The sequence below is a fragment of the Neolamprologus brichardi genome, chromosome 11 (genome assembly GCF_056152115.1).
Source record: "Neolamprologus brichardi isolate AB-2024 chromosome 11, ASM5615211v1, whole genome shotgun sequence".
Taxonomy (NCBI): Eukaryota; Metazoa; Chordata; class Actinopteri; order Cichliformes; family Cichlidae; genus Neolamprologus; species Neolamprologus brichardi.
In genome coordinates, this window is record NC_142114.1 from 17,556,931 (window position 1) to 17,571,896 (window position 14,966).

General features: G+C 40.1%; 2 protein-coding genes across 5 annotated transcripts; one reads left to right on the plus strand and one right to left on the minus strand.

Moving 5' to 3' along the window:
* Positions 1–29: 29 nt before the first annotated feature.
* LOC148100530 (transmembrane protein 238-like) lies at positions 30–1,645 on the plus strand. 3 transcript variants are annotated; one of them, XM_087848242.1, is made up of 3 exons: positions 30–79; positions 285–436; positions 664–1,645. In XM_087848242.1, the coding sequence occupies exon 3, from the start codon at positions 671–673 to the stop codon at positions 998–1,000; it is 330 nt and encodes a 109-aa protein (XP_087704368.1). In that variant the 5' UTR covers positions 30–79; positions 285–436; positions 664–670; the 3' UTR covers positions 1,001–1,645. The 3 variants fall into 3 exon arrangements, with proteins under 3 accessions (XP_087704368.1, XP_087704369.1, XP_087704367.1); XM_087848243.1 differs by lacking the exon at positions 30–79 and having other exon boundaries at positions 162–436; positions 669–1,645; XM_087848241.1 differs by lacking the exon at positions 30–79 and having other exon boundaries at positions 171–436.
* On the minus strand, positions 1,345–13,438 carry si:dkey-17m8.1 (C-Jun-amino-terminal kinase-interacting protein 4). 2 transcript variants are annotated; one of them, XM_035913010.2, is made up of 28 exons: positions 13,325–13,438; positions 12,025–12,385; positions 11,728–11,922; positions 11,519–11,639; positions 10,365–10,435; positions 10,194–10,258; positions 9,634–9,706; positions 9,370–9,539; positions 8,994–9,250; positions 8,549–8,606; positions 8,200–8,352; positions 8,064–8,106; positions 7,843–7,970; positions 7,682–7,732; positions 7,116–7,256; positions 6,404–6,536; positions 6,055–6,141; positions 5,420–5,467; positions 5,134–5,275; positions 4,928–4,970; positions 4,712–4,792; positions 4,536–4,603; positions 4,269–4,417; positions 4,000–4,171; positions 3,196–3,309; positions 3,006–3,104; positions 2,803–2,892; positions 1,345–2,693 (listed from the first exon to the last, which is right to left on the minus strand). In XM_035913010.2, exons 2-28 carry the CDS (start codon positions 12,121–12,123, stop codon positions 2,578–2,580), a joined length of 2,967 nt encoding a protein of 988 aa, XP_035768903.2. In that variant the 5' UTR covers positions 12,124–12,385; positions 13,325–13,438; the 3' UTR covers positions 1,345–2,577. The 2 variants fall into 2 exon arrangements, with proteins under 2 accessions (XP_035768903.2, XP_006802997.2); XM_006802934.2 differs by having other exon boundaries at positions 1,345–2,696.
* Between the last annotated feature and the right edge of the window lie 1,528 nt (positions 13,439–14,966).

Consider the following 14,966-nt stretch of genomic DNA (forward strand, 5'->3'; position numbering starts at 1 on the left):
ACTTCCGGATGACCGCCCGCTGCAGATACTTTTATTTTAGAAAAAGTGTCGGGTTTTTTTGAACGACGGTATTTAATGCGTGTGTATAGTTTAATATATAAGTAAATATAAACGTTTAGGTATATTTATATAAAATATATATTATTTGAAGATATTTGGGAAACTTTTTACTTTTAAACTCATGTTTCTTGACAAAATGTTACTAGTACAAAAAAAAAATAAAATACCGTAACTTTTCCACTCACTTGTTTCGAAACATTTCATTGTTTTTTTCTCTGGTGTAGGAAAACTACAGGACAGGTTGAACAGGTGACGAGGTGTCAGGTTTCAGCTTTGTCTACTGGTCGCTTCTGACAAACTGTATGCGGAAGGACAACAAAAGCGCAGTTTCCAATAGAAACATTTGACTTTTAAGTACTAAACAACGTAGAAGGGGGTAAGTTTCTGTTTTGTTTTTTGTGTGTTTTTTGTTTAGTAAAATGTTTTTTTTTTAGCTCATGTAAACAGTAAAATCTGTTTGTAAAAGGCGTTAAACGCGCATCCACAGGTGTTATAAGTGTGGCATGGCCGGTGTAAACAGTGCTATCTATTTTTAACAATGGAGTCAAAAGATATAAAAGCTAATATGTTAAAGGAACAAACTTCCCTCCCTCTCTCTTTCAGTGCAGTAATGGCACCGAAGTATGATGGTTTGTCCCACTGTAAGCTGGCTCTGGTGTTTGCTGTGCTGATGGACCTGCTGGGTGTGATATCCCTGCTGCTGGGGGTCTTTGCCCCACTGGAGATCAAAGGTCAAGACTTTGGGGATCTGCTGGTGTACTCGGGAGCTCTGCTGGTGCTGTTTTCCCTAGCAGGCTGGGTCATGTGGTACAGTGGAAACATTGAGGGTCTAACCTCCAAAATAGAGCTTGGTGGAGTTGTGGGTGGAGCTGTGGACAGACTTGCCCGCAACCTGAGTCGCAGGATACGGCTGCCCAGGACCCAAAGCAGTCCATCGTAGGTAGAGAAGCCTCACTGGACCAAAGACTAACTGACTTGAGCTGTCCTTATCTAGGCAGCAGGCCAGACTGCCTGAGGCAAAGGAGTGTCATTACTGTTTGACTCTTTACAAACACTTCCTTTGCTGACACCACCTCATTTACTTAAAAAAAAAAAAAAGATCTGTTGTGCTATTTTCTATAAGGAAAACTATGATAATTTGTTTCATCTTTACCTAATATATAAAAGGAATAATTTATAGAGATTAAAGAGATGAATCTGCAACATTGTCTCACAGTGCTAATTGAAAATTATTCATTCATTTACTTGTGTCATATTGCTGGACCAGATTATGGCAGCAGAATCACTCAACGCTAAGGATTGTACATTAACAGCTGAAGGCATTTTAATAACAATAATCATATTTGCACAAGGTTGAGTCAAAACATAATTTCAAATCTTTTCAAGAAGGATACAGAGCCGCTACGACATCAACATGTGTGCACAAACTGCATATAAATACTGCAAAGGACACTTGAAAGATTTTATCTCCCTTATTTTACAAGGAAAACAAGAACAGAAATCCAAACATAACTGAAATTAAAAGAATTGCACAACATCCAAAGGAAGACGTCAAGCAAACAGCCAATTGAGAAAATAAAACATTTTTAACAACAGCCTCTGAAGTTGTTCCTTTAAGCGAGGGGATATCGGATATATTTTCAATACGGAAACCTCAAGCACTGTAAACAGGTAGAAATTGAGTTAACACTCATGGCAGGAATACCCAAAAAATATACATCACAAAAGATGGAGCTTTATAAGACAATAAAATGTCTGATTGTGTTTATGGTGCGAGACCAAAAATCTGTCTCCAGTTCACAATTAACAACAAAGTATGTACACAGCAGCTACGAGAGAAGCCACATCACCAGCTTAAACGTTTTTGATGCATGCACGACTGCTCTCTACATTTTTTTCCCACCAAGCGAGAGAAAAATGTATAATTCAGCCGACCGTCAGCAATACTGCATTGATTTTTAGGGCAAAGGTATTGATCTATTAACCACCAGGGAGCTGAATTACTGACCAGTTATACAGCAGTGATATAAAATGAGATGAAGGCACACTGGAAGGTTTCACCATCCATTAGGATAATTAGATATCAAAAGATATGTACAATATATATATATATATGAGGTAAACAAGTATGATTCATATCTTTAAATGGTATTTTATTGCTACCACACTAAGATGTTGGTTCATTCAGTTCCACGAAAGACCCGTTTCAATGCTTTGTTGAGTCTGCTCAATCTTCATCATAGGTGAGAAGCATGGAACAGTTACCTCCTTTCCATCAATGCAGTGCTGGTGCTGAGGGAACAAGAGAGCTGCCAGAATTCCAGCAGGTTTAAACCTGGGATAAGTTGGGATAAACTGAGTCAGAAAAATTTCTTGCATTAGTCCCTCTCACACTCTCACACAGCTGCTGACATCAGTGGTTCAAACTTCAGGTACAGCAATATATTTAGTTGGTGTTGCTTCTAGATTGGGCACCAGCACTGCGCTGAAGGAAAAGGATGGGTGAGATGAAAAAGCTCAGAGTGCAGGATTAGGCACAGGTGGTGTGGGAGTCTGCCAGATGATCATGTGACTACGTTCAGATCGCTGTGGCGTGGCTTGGGACACCTCTTCCGAGTCATCGCTTGCATCATCTCCTGGAAACAAAGAGGACTTTGACAGCCTTTAAATAGACCAAGTCGTGCACAAATGATGCAATGGATGAGACAGACTTAAGTACAGTTTTATTATTCTTCAGCTTACCAATTCGAAAGTTGATGTAGCCCTCTCCTCCACTGAGGATAAGCTGAGCAGTAGTGACATGGCTGCTGCTAGGATTGGTGATCAAACAACCTGACAGGCACAAACATTTTTTGTGGTCACTCAAACACAAAAATAACATGCATGTGCAATCTGAAGCGTCTCACTTAATTGTTAAGAGGTTACATGTAATGGCTAACTCTTACCGGGTGCAGCAATGATGAATTTGACAACTTGTCTATGTCCATGGTAACACAGCTGGGCAGATGCAGTGGAGCAATAAGGGATGGAAACATCCTCTGAAGCTGCAGAGAGTTAGTAATATGGTTAATAGTACACAGAGACCATTTATGGCCAAATAACTTTAAGTTCCAGGCATTCTTAAGCTAAACATACTTATGGACAAAGGGATGGAGAAAATGGCACCACCTCCTGTGCCCACCCACAAACGGCCACAGATAACAGTGAGAGAGGAGATCTGGAGAGGTGAGAGTGTCAGGAAGGGCTGGCCTGTGGAGAGAGAGAGAGAGAAAAAACTGGTTAGCAAAGCTGTGAGATTAAAGTTAAAGTGGTCGGTCACAAAACAAAATGTATGTAAAACAAAAATAATGAATAAAATATACACACAGTACTCTGCATCCCTTATTTCTTTATATTTTCTTCGGAAAATGGGGAAAAGGGGCATCAATCTATTGAAACGTACATACATGGAAATATTGTACATAAAGCAAAAAAGTGTACAAGCTTCAAAGTCAATATTTGGTATGACCACCTTATATGGCTACAAATGACAAGAAAGCCTCTAAGAGAGTTCATCACTACATAGGACTTGTTGCCACTGATTTTCAGTTCAGTTTTTGTGTCATTTGGCACATTTAGCCTTTCAAATAGCCAATGTCCAAAGAGAAATATCTTCAGAAAGCCTTCAGAAAAACTACTGCTCAAGACTGATTAAAAAAGTACAACAAAGTCTGGCTCTTTGGAAGCAAAATTTAAAGAGATGTATTACTTTTTTTTCAGTTACCAAATAAGAAATGATAGTAATAAATGTTCCCATTACTGTAGTCCATCAAATGATTTCTTTGCTCTAGTAGCTGCTCAGTAACAACACTTAAGTCATACATACAGGTATATGTATTTTAAGAAAAAAAACACAAAGAAAGAAAGAAAAAAAAAACAAACAAAAAACGGTTCGACTACCTAATGTTTTAGTGACCAAAGCTGCAAAGTCAACTTCCTGTAGTGGCCGTCCTGTGGACCAGTCAAACAGCCTGAGGATTGGGTCTAGTCGGCAGGAAGTCCAAACCCCACTTCCACCAGCGCACAGAAAGCGAACCTGCTGCTCACTGCGCTCAGAGACTGAGAATGTTTGCTGTAAAGTAGGATAAGGAATAAAGAGAGTGAGTTAAAGATATGGTAAGAATGAGACACAATAAACAATAATAGGTATCATTTCCTCTGTTTCTTACCTCCACCTTCTTGCTTTCAGTGTCTACCACGTAGATTTTATTCCAGTATCCCACCCACAAGCGGCCGCCTTTTGCAAGGCAACAACGAATGGGCTGCACAGGATTTGATCCAAGAGGCATCAAAGAGTGTGACTGCAGATTCCAGCCATCTATTAATCACACGACTCATTGCATCATTATTCATTTCACTCACTTATGCAAATCAAACAAAATGAAGAAATAAATTAGCCGAGACAGTTGGATGTAAGTTTGAAACAAATCCATTACCTGTACTGTGTGAGAAAAAAGCCAAAGTCCCATCACCTAAACCAGCAATGACCTGACCCTGTGAATACCTGTGAGAGCGAGTCAACACAAAGATCGTTTTCAATTCTGCTTAGAGACTTCAAGGTAACTCATCTCGTGTTACAACTAACATCCAAATGCAAATGGACAGAACTCACGTGAGAGAATGAACACTCTCAGAGAGGGATACAGACCGCAGACAGAGCCTTCTGCCAGCAGAGGCCAAATGCACCAGTATACTGTGAGAGAAGGACAATGGGAGAAAGGAGCCAAGGGAAGAAGAGGCAGTCTGTGATAAACTAACAGACAAAAAAAGTCTTTGAATTGTTTAGATGATATTTACTGACGTAAACTGCTTATTCAGCTGGCACTACCTTCCTTCCTGAGTTCCAATCCACACAGTTCCTGCAGTGTTACCTTAAATAACAAGACAGACAGGCCCTGTCAGAGCTGAGTAAGCAATGTTGATTTCCAAGAGTTTCCAGTAAAACAGCACGGTATCAGGGGATAATAGAAGTACAGAATACACTCGACAAGTCATCTGTGGGCAGCTGCTGCAGCCCATTGTACCAGCACTGACCTATGGGAGGCACAGCACAGATGCAGAGGGCAGGAGCTGTGGGAGGGAGGCTGAACTGATCCAGAACTGTGTTGGAGCGTGCTGGATCAATCACTGTAATATCACTGCAGGAGGCAGGGCCAGAAACTACCCACACAGAACACTGGCAGAAAAGGGGTGGATATGAAGTTTGAAAAGATGAATGGCATGAACCAATTTGTGCCTCGACAAGTGTTAGTCATGGTTGGGTGATCATAATTAGAGGATGACTGTAGCTGCTTCTTAACTAGGATTATGACAAACTTACCGTGGCTTCGCCAGAGATCTCAGATGGGACTGCAACTGCACACTTAAGCTGAAGGGAACAGAATAAATGAGGAGCCATGTCAAACTGCACCGCAGATCTAGTTCACTTAAAGTGACCTATATCATTCTCCTTGGATTATATTGTAGTAGCTTTGAATTCATGGTTAAAAACAAAAAACATTTATCTTGTGCATTATACAGTGCTGTGCAAAAGTTTTGAGCCACCCTTAATTTCTTTACATTTTGCAAGGAAACTGGGTAGTAGTCTTCAGGAATAGTTCTCCAGGCATATTGAAGGACCTTCAAGGCTCTTCTTTAGATGACAGCTGCCTTTTCTTCTGTTCTCTGTCAAGATGATCCCATACACCCCTTCAATAATGTTGAGGCCCGGGCTCTGGTGAGGCCAATGTGTATGTTTGGGACCATGGTCATGTTGAAAAATGAAGGTATTGCCAATTAGACACTTTCCAGATCGTATGACATGGTGGATCAAAATCTTGTGGTACTTTTCTGGGTTCATATTTCCATCCATTTAAAAAAAAAAAAAAAAAAGGTCCCCGAAACCACTGAGTGACATCCAGTGGGGTAGTTCAAGACTTTTGCACAGAAAATAAGCCTCCTTTGAGTGACATTTACCTTGGCAGTCGATTCTTTGTGATCCAGCAGTCTGAGCTGCATTAGAACAGGCGCGTCTTTAGGCTCTGGTACTGGTTCACTGGAGTCCTACAGTAATTAACAATATTTTTTTTACCAGGGTATTGCTTGTATAGTGATCTGCACAGTAAATATCCATATTGTGCAAAAAAAAGTCTTGAATGAAAGCCAGACATTTTTTTTTATTGGTATAGTAAAACAATTTAAATAGTAACTATTTTAACTATATAGACTCAATAACAGCAACAGGAAGCTTTTTATTCCACTGTTTCCTATTTATTCTCTATAGCACATCACTATTTATTTGTATATAGAAATGTGGTTCCACTACCTGTGTGTTTGCTAGTGGCAGGCTCCAGCCATGTAACTGCCGCTTTCCCAGAGTTCCCCAAATCTGGGAGCGAATTTCTCTGTAGATTTCCCTCTTCCTGACACGTGGTGAAAGAGCAGCAGGAGAAGCAGACCTAGAAAAATGATTCTGGTATTTATCAGCTTCACATTAAATACGTTTTATTTTTTTAAGTGAAATAAATAGAGCCACAGTAGGACACAGAGCCTTCACTGTTAGTATCTTGCATTTCATTTACATAATAATTTGGAAAGTAAAAAGAAGTATCCGAGGCCGGTGCAAGAGTTTGGACACTCCTGTTTCAGTACTTAGTGACCGCTCCTGTGGCCGAGGCAAACACTTGTTGTATATAAATAGAAAGTGTCTATTTATGATTTTCATCCAATGTTTCCAGCTTATCGCTTTAAATTCTGAGATATTCTTAGGCTGTCTTGTGAAGCGTGCTTATGAATTTCCCACAGATATAAAGGGAACGGATAATTTTTGATTTCTGATTCTTATTTCACTTGCATTAGCAAGTAGCTGAACCCCAACCGTGAATGAAAAATATTTATTGACAATAAGGTAATCAGCTAGGCCAGACTCTGTAGTTCAGAGAAGACCTCACTCAGATCCAATCTCTATTTTTCTCACTTGCACACAACTGCTGAAAAACACATAAGCAGGAGTAACCTATTAAGAGACAGATGCTTACTCAGCCTGAGTTCGACTGATGGTTGGTAGTTGTGGAGAGCCCAGAGCAGTGCGAGTGAGTGATGGGGAAGGTCGCAGAGCTGATATGGAAGCAGGAGATGAAACTAATGGTTCCTTGGACCGGCCAAAGAAGCGGTTGAATCTTTAATTGAAGAAAAAATGAACAATTCTAAGTATTTTAACCATGAACAAATATACACTTCTTAATTTCAGCCCACCTAATGCCAGGTGCATTTAGTAACACCACAACACCAAAAGATTTGTCCCTCTCCTGCATTTTAGCTGACGCCTTTTCACTTTTATGTAATGGTTCTCATCTCCTGTTGTTTTCTGCACTTCTTGGCTACTGCTAGCTGAATGCTCAACCAATGTGACTGCACAGTTGCAATGATGATCCTGGACTAACACTGGCTAACACTGTTATGAAGATATCAGCTCAGATATCAGATCATGCGGCTTGCACCACCCACCTCTGTTTGGGTTATAAGAGCTTCAACATCATCTTAAGGTACAGGAGGATGGGTGCGTAACAAGTTGTAAATTATTTTTAAAGAGAGATTTACTTACTTTCTCCAAACACTTGACCTTTCTTCTGAAAATCTCTCCTCCTTTGTTGCTCTAAAGAAAAAGTAATAGATGAGGTTGGAGGCAAAGATCTGAGCCACTGATGTTACACGAGTTACAAATGCAACAATTTTTTAAATCTTCAAGAAAGGCACAAAAGTTACCTGAGTGTCTGACTGCGTCTAACCGCCTCCTGCAGTTCAAACAGACGCTGCTTATACTGGTTCTTCTCCATGACCACGCGAGCCATTTCAGAACGGGAAAAGTTACGCATGGATGCTGGCTGAGACACCTGAAGGGGAAAATAAATGAATCCATCAAACCATCTATGAGCAGCTAGAAAGGCAGTGAAGACTACACATACAGATAGTACATCACAGCTTACATCAGAATCCTCAGACTGACAAGTTTCCAGTTCTTTCCGAAGTCTGTAAAATAAAGGGCGAGATTATTGTCAGAACGTGTATGTAATAACAACAATGAACAGGTTATTTATTGAACAGCTGAATGATCCTCCTCACCTCTTAGTTTCCTCCTCCTTCTCCTTCACCCGCCCCTCCAATCGGGAGAGTGTTTCCCGAAGAGTTTCCACTTCCAGTTTAAGAGCTGAACGCTCATCTGTCAGCTCCACTACCCGAGATATCAAAGTCTTACGAGCAGTTTCAACCAATTCACTGAGAAAAAGGAAGTATAGCATCAGATATAAAGCTCAGAATTATGGTGGAAAAGAAAAACAGTGGTTAATCATATTAGATAATACAAAGCTTTCTGTTGGTATTTAGTGAAGTAAGAAATCCAAGTGTTTGGAAACTCCCCATGTCCTCAACAAATCACAATAGACTAGTCATAGAAAATAAACTGAGGACTCACTGGGTGACTTTCAGTTCCTCATACTGAGAAAGAATCTCCTCAGACTGGTCTACACTGCCTAAAAACACACACAAAAACATTTAACTGCGTGAATGCACATGCAAACAGACAAGTACTGAAATGAATACATTTCTAACCTGTATTAAGGACTATTTAACCTGCATTCATGTTCAAGAAGAAATCAGGACATGAGATTTTGTAGAATAGGAAAAGGGGAAGTAAAACTTTGTGAAACACATACTTGAACTTAATATAAGTCTCCCAACAGAGCCTGATTATTTTTGGATACCAACTTTCTGTCACTTCTTTTGTCTCTGATCACTTTGTGTTTCAACAAAGAAGCAGCAAAGATTCTAAGTTTGTGACATGTATTTCTTTAAAACTTCTTTAAAGCATCTTAGGAATGCAGATCTTAACAACAAAAAACAAACAAACTTGCATTTACCTCTGACACTGGCCCCTCGGTCTACACTCTCCACATAATCGCGGCTCAGCTCAGACAGTTCAGAGAAAACAGAGTCAGTGTTGCGGAGCTCCCACTCTATACTATCCTCGTCCTCTACCTCCTCTCCCTCCTCTCCCTCATCCTTTTTGTCCGCCTCTTCTCCTTTTTCTTCTCCTTTTTCTTCTTCTACTTTGCTCTGCCCCAACTCATTCATCTCCTCCTTGAAGCTGGTCTCAGTATCAGGTTTAACTGGGGTGCTGAAAAATTTGGAGGTGGTTGATACAATATGTGTGCGAGCAGATGAATTCAAGTAAATGTTGGCTTAGTTAATAAATATAAAGCTGAAATAAATCAGTTAATGCTTTCAGGTTAGTACCTTGCATTTACACAGCCATTAAAATGTGCCAACTCAGGAGTGGAGTTTATGATGTCAATGACAAACTGATTTGTGGAAGGCTTTGCAGCTCTATCGACCTGTTTTTCTTTCTTGGCCATGAGATCGTCCAAACAGGGGGGACCAGAGTTTGAATGTGGTCTTTTAATCATCTGTAAAAGAAAAAACAAAACAAAAAACAGAACACGTAAGCTACATCTTTGGAAAAATCTTGAAGATGGTCATTTTAGGTGCGAAGCCATTTACCTTTTCGGTAACACTGGGTTCCGGCAAGACCTGATGTGACGGAAAGTCAGCATTCCTGGAACGCACATGATTCCTAAACGCAACAACTCAGTTTATGCTTTTTTTAAATCCTCTTATTTTTCACCATGTTCTTACAACAGTGTTTCTAAAATATATCTTGTGACTTTAAAAAAAAGTTTCCTAGTTAATAATCTTTCACTAATCACTTTCCACAAATATTGCATTTAACAACAATAAAGGTAGAGAATTTGCGAGTATCTTGCCAAATGCAACTAAAAAGCTGAAGTTAACACTACAAAGTAGCTTCAGGTTTCCATTTTCAGTCACATGTGGTATACACTGTACTTGATATCCCTTTCAAACAAAGAAATACTACCAACCTGCTGTCAGAAATGCCAGAAGCATTCAACATTTAGTTTAATATTACAACAGGCTGAGAGTTTTTCATTTTGCGCATGGCTACAACACGATTCACAATAAGGCTGCTGCTACTTAAAGTCTTCCTGTGTGATACTTTATGCAGAATAGCAAATGTGTTTTAGCATAATGTTGAAAAGAACCTTAAAGGAGAATCTCTTTCAGACTCCTTCCTCTTTTCCAAAAGTTCCCGATATGTCAAGGCCAACTAAAAAAAAGAAAAGAACATCAGCTACATGTAAGAAACCTGACGACTTAAGAATAAGACAGTGGTTACTGACCATATGCATGGAGGCTAACCAAAAATATCTGACCTTGTTGTGGGTATTTCTCAGTGCGCTCAGTTCTCTACTGAGATTTGCCTTTTGTTCCTCCAAGGCCACCACTGCAAGAAAACAGAAGGCATGTAAGAACAGAATACAGTCTAGACACCTAAAACTTTAAAGACTTGAGTTGCTCTTTGGCATTTATTCCTGATGCACACCAGTAAGCCACAACTTTTAAACCACTGACATTTGAAGTGAAAATTGTGCTCTGTGGGAAAACTTTGCGCCTTCACATTTATTTTTGTGTAATGTGATTTATTTCAGGGCAATGTCCTCTACTAAAGAAATTGTCTCGAAATCGCTAGAGAAACACAGAAAGAAGGGACTGATGTGGCCTTTAAAGCTCCCAGATCCTGAATGCCTGGGGGATGTTGGAACAAGCCTATTCCATTGTGCAAACCATATTCAAATGTCCATCAATCCACCTTCTTCAGTTTATCCAATTCAGAGTCATAAGGGGGAGGGGGTGCAGCCTATTCCTTCTGTCATGGGGTGAGAGGCAAGATAAACCCTGTATAAGTCACCAGTCTGTCACAGGGGTCACATATAGAGACAAACAACTATTCAAACACCTACGGACAATTTCAAATCAGCATTTAAGCTAACATGCGTATCTTTGGACTGTGGGAGGAAACCAGAACACCCGGAGAGAATCCACAGAGTCACAGGAAGAACTTGCAGACTGCACCACCATGTCACCCCTGGATGGCAAACCCACACAATCTGCTGCTAACCTCATTGTGCGTGACTCTTTGTACACAGCAAAGACAGGATAAACTCAAAAGAAAAAACAGAAATGAAACCAAACAACTAAACGTCCTGGAGAAAACTGTGCATGAGAGCCCCACAAACCTGATTAACATGTTAAAATTATAACCCCGAGTAGTCATTACTGCACTGTTACTGCATGAATCTAAGACTTTATTTTGATCTTAATACCCCTGTACAGTTGTGCCGCTGTCATGTTGACAGTATCTGTCCACAGACATATGAACACCAGCTAAAAATCCTCAAATTGCCTTTGCAGTAGCTTCTACTGAAGTAGAGGTTTCCAGAAACATATTTTATCAACAGAGACCGACGTACAGGGTCAAAACAATACCAGTGACATTACTGTTGCTGGTAAATATTCAAATACGCACGCTGATCAGCTTGTTGTCTTGCTTTCTTCTCTAGATCTCTCTCTCGCCGTTCTCGCTCCTTTTCCCTGCCCCTCATGGCTCTCCTCTCCTGTTCAATTTGGTCATCCAACTCAAGATACCTCTTAAGAAAAGAAAAAGACTTGAACAGTGAAATGCCTGCTTTTACAATAAAACCTGCAATAGCACACCTTCACAGTATCATGACTCACCTCTTGACTTTCTTTCCTCAGTGTTTTCTCTGCATGATATCGCTCGAGCAGCTCTTCTCGTTCAGCTTTCTCCCTCTCAGCCTCTTCCTCCCTGTCCCTCAGCTGTGCTTTGCAGCTGGCCAGGCCCTCCAGTACCCACACAAATATGGGTACCAGAGACTCCACCACGCTTTCACCATGGATCTCAATAACAGTCTGTGATAGAGTAAAGCAGCAGAGAGAGAAAACAGGTATCTGTGACCACATGTAAATAATATTTCCACTCAGATCAACATAACATATTGTTCTCATTCTTACCTGTAATTCTGAATACAGCTTTCCTGCCTCTTCACTCACAATGTTTGGGTCCGGCTCCAACTCCCCGGTCCCACAAAGCACTCTCTCACTGTACTCCATCAGCCAAAGATTTTTTTTCTTTTTTTTTCCACTACCTCTGCTGCAACACAGTTGCCAAAAGCTCAAAACCAAAAGCAAACAGATCTGTGAGTCGATGGTGTGTTACAGTTTCTCACTAACAACTCGTTTGTCTAGGTTCTTAACCTTTCTCCCAACACTAGCACCTCCCATTCTCCACATGTTCATTCATACAGCAGCATCCTCGAAGACTTCACTTTCTATAGAGGTTTATCTGATGTCTGGAGGTGTTTTAGAGTCCATCCTGCAGAAAAAAGGGAGGGAAAGGTCATGTCACTTTCTTCAGAGATGATTTAACTGGAAGTGCACTGTCAGCTGTTTTGGCCATTTCCCTTTTCAGCATTACTATAACCTTGGAAGTGACACAACACAATCATTTGGTTTTCTTGTATTCCGGTATGATTCTTTGAACTTTGAGACCATGAAGCAAGCTATTAGGTTTTGATCAATTAAATATTAAAAGAAATAAGAAAAGGAAGCTATTTCCTGGTTTTGGTGTATTTTCTATTTTTAAACGCTTTGTTTTGCACTTTTACTCAGCTAAAACGTCTGTTTTCACACCAAATAAATTGATCTTAATCTACAATAGTTTCCCCAGTAGTTCAACCTTGGGATCAATAATAATTTAAAAACACTTATAGATCACAACTAAACTATAGATACCTAATGTGATGTTGTCCGTTTCCTTGTTTTTCCAGGCTATAGCACAAGACACAACTATGTTCTGTGAACTAGCAAATAGAGCGAAGAATCACATACTTCATATTTGACTTTAAAGTCGAGTTGTGTGCTTCAAACAACTGCTGACATTTCACCTCAGTACGGTGAGGCTTTCTGTTAATTATTTATATGGATTTAATGAGGATAATACCATAGCATGCAGGGACAGACCAAGTGACCTCCTGTGTGTGTTTTTAAAAGCTCCACAAATAGCACCAACTAAGCAGACATGACAGACTATGACAGCGATAGGTTTTATTCGTCGACCCTTACTCTAATTATTAATACTCTTGGTAAGCATTACTAGACCTAACAGACTCGAATCGGCGTACTGTATAAATAAGTAAGAAGCCTGACAGTGGACACCTTGAGAGTTCGTTAGCAGTAGGTTCACAAAGTTGAAATCTAGCCAAAAACAAAGCCGTGTTTCTTCAGTTGTTCGGCTGCCGTTTTACAAACTTACCTTAGCGCCTGACTTCCTCACAACTTTCATTTTACTGCCCCAAAATAAGGAAACTCCAGCCGTCTTTTTCTTCGGGACGATATCAATTACACATAAACGAGTTTAAAGAAGGGGGCGTTGCTCGAATTTGACGTGCGTAGACATGTCCTCAGATTGACCAATCCGAGCGCTGTAACTGTTTGCTCTAACCAATGGACGGTTAAATGGGCGGGACATGGTTAGTTTTGTTTTCGAGAGGAGGAAAAAACCAGTTTCCTGAAACTTGCGCGACGACACGTGACCAAGGAGTTTGTAGCGGATTGTCAGGTGATCTGAGGAAAGCACGTCCGAATCCGAAACCTGTCGAAATACCTTACATGCCTGAGAACAACTCAATCTCTTTTCCCATGTTGCCACAAGTGGTTGGAACAGTTTACCGCAATGTTTGTGAGCGAATCATTAAAATAAAAACATTACAAATGTGAAGTCAAATTAAAAAGTCGAAAGAGATGAAGTGTCTTTAAGGGATATTTGTGCAGGGATCTCTTTCCTAGTGAGATGGGGAAAAACAATCATGCAAACGTGTTAAATATTACACCGACGAAACTAAAGTAAAACTACTGCAAACTTGCAAAAGCTAGAATTGTCTTAGGATAAAGTACAGTTAGTTTTCCTTCCACTAGATGGCGATATTCTAAAAAAAGACAAAAAAAAAGAATAATAATTCAAATACTTAATGTTTAAGGAAAATGTGCTTAAACTGAATGTATATCAATCAGGTAAAGTTAATTGGACTCGATTTTATTAAATGTAACTTTTAACATTGTTCTTATGTAACAAAACTAAAGGGAAAATGGACGTAAATGTAAGTAAATCAGTTAAGTCAGTATTTTGGGCAGTATTGGTCCCTCAGTACATTTCATGTTCATTGTATGTGGTTAGTGCTTTGTTTTGTTTGTTTGTTTTGCTGTTTTTGTTTTCTCACAACTTTTTTACATTTGCTTTTACAAGCATAAAAGAACGTTACACTTCCTCAGTGTCAATGAAAAAAAGCTACGGAAACAAAAACAAAGTCTTTCGGAGTGTTGTCCTTCCTTCTTTTTAGTTTTGTAAATAAATGGCCTGCATTTGTATAGTGCTTTTACTCAGTCCCTAAGGACCCCGAAGCGCTTTACACTACATTCAGTCATTCACCCATTCACACACACATTCACACGCTGGCTACATTGTAGCCACAGCTGCCCTGGGGGCCACTGACAGAGGCGAGGCGTAAACTATTATACTATGGCTGTATCCCAATTCAGGGTCTGCAGCCTTAAAGGTCGCATTTTAAGGCCGATTACGTCACAGTGTCGCACCGAAGGCTGTCCCAATTCAAAGGCTGCTCGAAATGCGGCCCTCAAATGCGTCCTTCATTTCCCTGAATTTTAAGGCTGTGGCAATGTAGACTTCGTGGCCCAACATATCCCACAATTCATAGCGGCAGTCGGTGTGGATAATTTTGCCGCAGACGAAGAAGCGGAGCAGCCGAAGAGCAAACTGTGAAAAGTAAGCACTGAATATTATGTCACTTATTTATGTGCAAATGTTTAATAATGAGGAACATTAAAACATTACTGTTGGCCACATGTCGGCAAAGTTATGTGACATTAGTGACGTTTGT